General features: G+C 38.7%; 1 protein-coding gene across 2 annotated transcripts; it reads left to right on the forward strand.

The window, feature by feature from the left end:
• Positions 1-4,445: 4,445 nt before the first annotated feature.
• On the forward strand, positions 4,446-7,429 carry LOC129767615 (double-strand break repair protein MRE11). 2 transcript variants are annotated; one of them, XM_055768666.1, is made up of 4 exons: positions 4,447-4,662; positions 4,721-5,323; positions 5,377-6,218; positions 6,276-7,426. In XM_055768666.1, exons 1-4 carry the CDS (start codon positions 4,563-4,565, stop codon positions 6,645-6,647), a joined length of 1,917 nt encoding a protein of 638 aa, XP_055624641.1. In that variant the 5' UTR covers positions 4,447-4,562; the 3' UTR covers positions 6,648-7,426. The 2 variants fall into 2 exon arrangements, with proteins under 2 accessions (XP_055624640.1, XP_055624641.1); XM_055768665.1 differs by having other exon boundaries at positions 4,446-4,662; positions 5,377-7,429.
• Positions 7,430-8,677: the final 1,248 nt, after the last annotated feature.

Raw genomic sequence — 8,677 nt, forward strand, 5'->3', positions numbered from 1 at the left:
CACGAGTTCATTTCTCACTCCCGACATTCTTCCAAAAATGGAAGTAAATGTGACGAACCAGCCAAATGAGTTGAAAATCACTATAATACAAATAAAAAAAAAATCTTACGTGCATCGCGATGTACAAAGTATTAATAAATCTGTGAAAATTAACGTTAAAATACATTTCTACAGATCTTCACATTTTTACAGACTTTTCCACATTTTTATAGACTTTTTAAAAAAATCATTTGACATCTCTTCGTACCACTCTTCGTCGAATATTTTCAAATCGCATGAGCAAACATTTACGTGACTCTCACTTCGTTTGTTTTTATTCCATACAGAAAAATATTATATCAAATAAAGTGAACATTAAAGTGAAAATGATCGCGTAAGCTTTTATCGTATACCCTCGGAAACGTTCTTACAGACACGCTGGGTCGATTTTTGTGGGGACGACAAACTAGTTCCGAATAATGTGCGATTCACATAGAACGTTACGGAAAAGAACGTCCACGTTCCGTCACCGTCTCCACCAATTCACACATGCAGTCTACGCTTGCAACAGCACCGTCACGTCAAATGTCAAACAAATGATTTATTCATGGTGTCACCACCTACAACAGTTTTGAATTGCAATGCCCTCTCTCGAATCAGCATGCCTTATATCAGTTTTAAATTTGGAAAAAATTAAATGAAAATCATTAAACCCCTTAGTCCCAACACTTATTCAACAATAATAATAATATGTACACTATTTTTCTCAGCTAGTCGCGAATGATTTTGACTCCGAAATTTAGAACTAAGAGATATGTTGAAATGAAAAATACAACCAAAATCAAAACAAAAGCCGAGACACAAAGCCCATACAAAAACCCAACGAACCGTCCCTCTCCGTCAGTTATTCTTTTCTACAAATCCTGCCGGTTGCGTTTCGTGAATGTTTTCATAAGAGTTACATGGTAGAATAACAGACGTAACGTAACGTGACGGGACGTGAACGTGACGTGGATGTTGTATGCGAATCGCACTTAAGGGACCCCGCTTCTGTGGAGTAAGTACGATGTTTGAATTATTGGAAACCAAAAGTGTAGCAAACCTTTCATTTACATTTTCAAGATCATTTTGATAGAAATACATCGTTTTATTTCAATCGGGAAGGAAACCTAGTGTGAAACCGTAATACTTTCTCAACAATTAAGCAATTAACGATAGTTGACTCAGAATATTACGTCCATCATCAACACGAAGCGCAGATTGCTTTACCTTTATATTTAACACCAGCACTAGCGGATCATAATTACACGTATTTCATTCGGATCCTAATCCATATTCTTACAACATCGTAGCTTCTTATTGTGGAATTTGGAAGCATCAAAAAGTCATGCGAGATCTTATCCATCTGTTCGAGACAAATTCAAATCATTAAAATGTTGTGCTAAATGTCAGAGGTAGTTTTACTGCTTGTATAAAACATATTATTCAGATTATTTTAATTATAGATTGCTTGGTATGTGGTGTCAGAAAGCTCACTATTGGAAATCAAAATTTAACCAACTGAGCAAGCAATTCGGAGTTCGAAGTTTTCAATAAAGATCAGATTCAGATGGTACTCGGAAACGTTAAAAAAAGTTAAGGAGTGATCAGAAGCAACCTGTTCTCGCATTCTGCAAACACGATTCTCCTACGGAAAGGGATACGAATTTCTTCGTAAGAATCAACAGACGTAGCAGAATAGAAAATCAAACTACGATTTTAAAATTTTAATCTAGTTTCAGCCGTGATTCATTCTTTTTAGCACAAACTAGCGTTGCGCTGCTTTTCTTATGATGTTTTTCAATAACTGCTATAGCTAAACTGTACCAAAACGCGAACGACTTTCTCGAAATTATCTAGCACAATATGATATATTATAACAATAATTCATATCAGCGATAAAATCTTTATATGCTGTTCTAAAAGACTGTTTGAATCGTTTCGCTTTTAATTATATATTTTGGCGAGGTAGATTCGCATATCTTACTGAAATATTTAACTTCGACCTAAAAATATGAAATTAAAACTTCTTTTGATAAATGATCGAACAATCCAATTTAAGAACCACCGTATCATGAAATATTACGTTTTATTATGAAAACGACAATACCGACATCATATTTTTGTCATTTCATGGGGCTATCGTTTGTTTCCATTCGTTAATTTGAGGACTATTTACCTTGCAGCAGCATTTATCTATTGGGCATCTTACACGATCAACCGGATTGACAATAAGTGTCTTCAATATCGTGACAGCTAGGCTTTCAACATCTGATCAATATTTTTCCACCTTACACGGTCAATATCGCCCTCAACCCGATACAACGAAAATATCCACGATGCCTACTGGCGACATTTGAGTTTGGGATCCAAACTATTCTCTATCAGATTAGAAGGCTAAAAGGCAATTTTCAATTGGTAAAATTTGAATGAAAATATCTACTTGGTATTATTTAATTAGTTGAAGCGCGTAGTCCTAACCTTAACTTAACCTATTTCCCCTGAATTTTCAGATACTCCTACTAAAATGTATTATTATAATATAACGTCAATTTCAGACATAATTTTTGTATGGGATTTTCTCACCACTTGCAGAAAAAAAGTGATTTGTATTCACATAGAATACCAATTTGATTCGTAAAAGTTAATTTTCATTCATAATTTACACTTTTGAATTCGGTTTTTCTTCTCAAAAATACATCATAATACTCGTTTCACAAATACAGACTGTTCCTTTCAGTTTCAGAGATGCCAGATTATTTTAGTTTACGAAAATATATGCAAGTTATTTTATCTGCAAGCAAATGTTTTTATTCCATAAATGAGACTATGACAGTAGAACCCCGATTATCCGCGAGCGTGTGATCCGCCCTGCGGATTATTCGTGACTGCGAATTCCATAGTAAATCAATAGGCATTTCCGGAATTTGTTAGTGAGTGGTAGGCCCATGCTCTTTTGTTGTGGTCATGGCTTTTACATTATTTAGCCACTGGTTACACTACCTTATAGATGGATAGTTGATTGATTTCTGTATTGATAGAACATAGTTTTTATGTTGAAACATCTCTTTTCGTGTTTGCATTTTTTTTGTCTTTTAATGGGTCATCCGCGATTTTCGCTAATCGCGATGAGTTTGCCCGACTATTCCGCGGATAATCTGGATTCTACTGTAGCTTGAATGAACACATGATGCTTTTTCATCTGTGATTTTCCCAGATCTTCTCATTCTCCAAATTTTATAGCGGAGTGTGATGAAACACACAACCCGCTCACTAGCGCAAAGAATGACCGAGTTCAACGTTAAAAAATTTCTAAAACGTTGTTAAGTTTCATCCACTCTCTCACCATCACATTGTCAGTTTACTTTGAAGTTTTGATTTGTATCGTGAAAAGTACCGTATTTTGCTTTTCAAAGTATCGGTTTTCCAAACCAAAAGCTTCCATTTATGATTCCTACAATTTCAGTAGTTTATAAATTTTAATTGCAATCGCAAAAAAGACTAACAAGAATTAAATGTGCGCATATCTGGCAACTCAGTCTGGAAGTCCGTGAGGTAAAACGTCAACATCATGCATCCATATGAAATGTCACGATATTGATGCTCGAAAATCAGAAAATCCGGATATCTGGGTCGTCGGCCATGTTCAGCTGTCATTATGCTCTCATATTGTCAATAAAGTTGACCGTGTAAGGTCCGCTTATCAGTTGTTCGCTCGCCTCCTCTTAGGGTAAGGTGACATTGGCTCGGAGTACGCACGAACATTGGATTGTACGAATAGAAACAAACAATTTTGTTCGATAAAAGATGATGAATTCGAACGAAGCAAGGGGGGACCAATGTAACCACACCAATACAACTCAATGTGGTTGTTTACTTTCACTCTTGCATACAATTCGTACGACCACTTTTCTGCATCCAGTGTCACCGCTGCCTTATACACCGATCACCATACACAGTTCGTTCTCAACTATATGCACAGTTCAGTCAGCGGTCAGTTCGTTCTGAACTGTACACACAGTTCAGCCAGCGGTCTTCGTACACAGTTCGTTCTGAACTCTTTTTGACGAACTAGTTCTTTTGAACAGTTCATGAACGGTTTGCCCATCTCTACTCCAGATCGTTGGATCTTTTTTGATATTTCAATTGGATTTTTTTCCACAGCACTTTTGATTCAGTTCGCACTACGTAGCTCTAAATTTGTTCACGTGGTATGTGGACAGTCTTCAAATGCAATCACGGCGATTTCCAAGACAACATAGTCATAACTGGAAGCCCCAAAGCTGATACCGTCGATGGAAGCAAAATGAGCAGTCGCTTAGCACAAAATTATTTATATTTATTTCTTTGAGTGTTGTGAAATATTTCAACCGCGAAGAATATTTCAACATTAAACGTTTTGTTTTTGAAAATAGGGTTCTAAATCGTTCATTTGCCGGTGTAAACAATTAAGAGCGGCAAACTCCAAACATAAAAAAATACAGACAAACGATTCCTGTTTTTCCATGATTCAACATTGAAGTTCTTTCCACGTCCCAGTGACAATGTCCGAATCAACCCCAAAACCTGACCCTGAAGATATAATTAAGATTCTGGTCGCTAGTGATATTCATTTAGGCTACAACGAAAAGGATGTTATTCGAGGTGTGGATGCATGCGCTGGTTGTTCCAATAATCAATGTACATAGCTTTCTTTCAACAGGAGAAGACAGTTTCATTGCGTTTGAGGAAGTGCTCCAGCATGCATTGGAGAACGACGTGGATGCGGTTCTTTTGGGTGGCGATTTGTTCCATATTGCGAATCCATCTACGAACACGCTGAACCGTTGCTCTCGATTGCTGAAAACCTACATGTTGGGTGATAAACCAATAAAGCTGGAATTTCTCAGCGACCAGAATGAAAACTTCCTGGAGTCTTTGAACAGAACCGTCAACTATGAAGACCCGAACATGAACATTGCCATTCCGGTGTTTTCCATTCACGGAAATCATGACGATCCCAGCGGATTTGGGCGAATTAGCTCGCTGGATTTGCTCAGCACCAACGGTTATGTGAATTATTTTGGCAAATGGACAGATCTGACTAAGATTAACATCAGTCCCATTCTGCTGAAGAAAGGTGAGACAAAGCTGGCTTTGTACGGGTTGAGCTACATAAGTGATGCAAGATTGGCTCGTTTGTTTAACGAGGCCAAGGTATTCCTGGAGAAACCAGAAGATTCCGGTTGGTTCAACATTATGGTGCTCCATCAGAACAGAGCTGATCGGGGACCAAAAAATTACCTCCCGGAAAAATCATTACCAGGTAGGGATAGCTTTCCGTTGTATTTGTTATATTTTTATTTTTATTAATTCAAGGTTTTCTGGATCTGGTGATTTGGGGCCACGAGCATGATTGCCGTATTGTGCCGGAAGAAAACTTTTTCCGAAAGTTCTTCGTCAGTCAGCCAGGTTCTACGGTGGCTACATCGTTAGCCGAAGGGGAAGCGATAGACAAATGCTGTGGTGTTCTCAGTATCCATAAAAGTCAATTTCGGCTGGATCCCATTCAACTGCAAACGGTTCGACCGTTCATTTTCGAATCGATAAACTTGGCTGACTACTCGGAGCAGTTGCAGCTTGATGAGGGTGATGTGCAGCAGAAAGTGCAGTCGTTTGCGGCCGAAAAGGTGGAAGAAATGATTGAACGAGCGAAGGGAAAATTGACCGGGAATTTGAAGCAACCGAAGTTGCCGTTGATCCGGCTACGGTTGGAGGTAACAGAAACCGAGCAACAGTTCAACGCAATTCGATTCGGACAGCAGTACAGTGGGCGAGTGGCGAATCCTCAGGATATGATTGCATTCAAAAAGAAGATTATAAGAGCGAAAGATGATTTGAAGCCACTTGATAAGCAAGCTTTAAAAGATGCGTATCAAAATCAGCGGGAAACGGCAGCAAAGCGCGCGGAAGAAGTTGTAGAGCAATACTTCAGAGGAGCGGATGCAGATAAGCAACTTGAAGTGCTCCCATCGAAAAGTATGGCCGAATTGACGCGTCGAATGGTTGACTATGAGGATGATGATGCAGCCGAGAATATCATCAAATTCCACGAGAAAACTGTTTTACAATATTTGGAGAGTTGTGTTGTCAATGAAGATAACATTGATGAGGTTTTGGAGAACTTCCAAGCCAAGGATACATACAATGATATGCTTAAGGTGAGTATTGTATATTCGAACAACTCACTTTCCTCGCACATCATATTTCTCTTTCAGATGCTGGACTCACGCAACCAAAAAAGAACGGACTCAAACGACCGCCCAACTTCTTTTGGTGATAACGACGAAGAGGAAGATTACACGCCACTCAGCCTGAAAAACAACTCTACCTTCAAACCACCAGTAGCTAGCACTGGCCGAGGTAATGCCAGCAATGCTAGAGGTAGTCGATCCACCGGCAGGGGATCGCGGACAACCAATGCCACAACCGTTAGTAAGCGGGGAGGAGGCAGAGGTAGAGGAAAGACAGCCGCCGGGAATTCTACCGTAAAAATCGAATCATTTTTCGTTGCTAACACTACTCCCAGAAGTCGTACAAGTGGCAGAAATGTCTCAAAGGTGGTGTACGTGTCCGACGAAGACGATTGATTTTTTTTTCTGAACCTAAATTCGGTTGTAATCTAACTAATAAAGTTAATGTTGATGTTACTTTTCTTTTCGAAACAGTGTCTGATTGTTATTCTTCAAAGTTAAGCTAGATTGAGTCCGAGTTTTGGGCCCTATTATATAAATCGAACCGAGAAATCGATACAATCACTATTACACTGAGCAAAAATTCGTATTTTGTAAATCGTAATATTCTCTTACCGGGCTCAATGTAATGTTTTGCAAATTGCATATATTTAAGCGTTCCTGAAATGTTTCTCAAAGGAAAATATAAGGGACCAAATCAAACTAATTTCCCGAAGATATGCAACAAGCAAACCAAACAACTCGAAAAATTCAGACAGTAGCAGCGATAGTTTCCCTCGGTCGATGCTATCGATTTGCTCTGTAATACAGTAGAATCCCGATTATCCGCGGAATATTCGGACAAGCTTACTGCGGATAACACAAAAAACACGGATAACGCAATGAAGGATTAAAAATGAGGTGCAAATATATGTCTCAGCATGAAAACTATGTTTAGCAATACAGAAATCATTCAACTATCCATCTATAAAGGGTCCCTTACACTATAAATAATAATGACATTACTTCATCAGAATGACAATAACAATGATCGTGTAAAGTTGACAAAATTGATATGAGGGAAATAATGATGCAAATCCTGATTTTCTTATCTCGCTCCATCATTTCTGTAATTGGGCAGGGACACTATCGTTCATGGTATCTAGGATACTGTGCGACATCTTGTGTTAAAATCTATGTTTGTGAGGAAATTTACTCTATCAGGTTAGTGGGCTCAAGGGAATTTTATCTTCCTAAAATTTGAATGTAAGTTATTACTTGGTGTTACTTGAATGCATAAAATACGAAATACTTAATCTTGCTTTATCAATTTTCTATATTTTTTCTGAAATCCCTACTAAGATTCATTATTATAAAATAAATTTATACCCAGATTATTATTATTATTATTATGTTTAGTTTATTTCTGCCGGCTTTAACCTTTCAGGTCATTCGCCGTCTCTCGAAGAGTAAATGGTTTTACAAATACAGTTACATGAGACAGTGGAAAACGAACAACACATCAATACTTTCGAATTTGAAAATCAGTATGAAGCGAAGTCTCTCATGACAGGGCTCGGGGACGGGCAGCGCTCTTGCAGCATTTCTTGCACTTCCTCGTAGCCGTCTTTTTCCAATAAAAATATTCCAGTCCGACGTATGTGACGTTTCTAGAAAATAGCAAAGGAACAGTATGGGTGTTCATTACGAGGATTAGGATGATACTCACACGGGCTGTACTCAGGCTCCCCGCAGCACCTGCCGCCGGAGGCTCATCAGTTGAAGTCGGGACCTCTCCGGACAGGGATGCTACAGGGAAGGTACTTATTTAAATTTCCCAGAACAAACCGGCATCCTTCAAAAACGACAGAAGAACCTCCTCACGAACAGGGTCATTGCTGAGAACATCCCTTATTGATGTTGAGAGCTGATAATGTTCTCGCAGGTCATGATATTCCACATTCGCTATCCAACTCTTGACGAGTGAAGTTCAGTGTCGGTATTGTGCGTTGCCACTTTTGCTATTGTACTATCGGTACGAGTGAATCGTGTACGAGTGAAGGTCATTGCTGTCCGCTTTCGACCTGACCTTTTGTTAAGTGGAACGAAGGAACAAAGGAACCAGCGCTCTTGCAGCGAGCCGGATTGCGGCTGTTGAACTGATTCGGCATAACGGGATCGACATCGCGTGACTGTCGCAAACGGGATTCATCACCACGTGGCTCCGTAAGCTATTCTTGCGCTATTGTGTTGTCTCCGTAGCGCGTAGCCTATGTCTCTCCCTGATTAGGTCAGTAGAGCGCATTATTGGAACAACTTTTATATTAAGGTACACATATTTATTATTAATATTATTATTCAATTCATTTGTTCATTGTTTAATATTATTATCAATTATTATCATATTTTTTTTTGCTATTTTTTTTTGAGATTATTGTTAAAATCAA

Source organism: Toxorhynchites rutilus, chromosome 2 (genome assembly GCF_029784135.1).
Source record: "Toxorhynchites rutilus septentrionalis strain SRP chromosome 2, ASM2978413v1, whole genome shotgun sequence".
NCBI classification, from domain to species: Eukaryota; Metazoa; Arthropoda; class Insecta; order Diptera; family Culicidae; genus Toxorhynchites; species Toxorhynchites rutilus.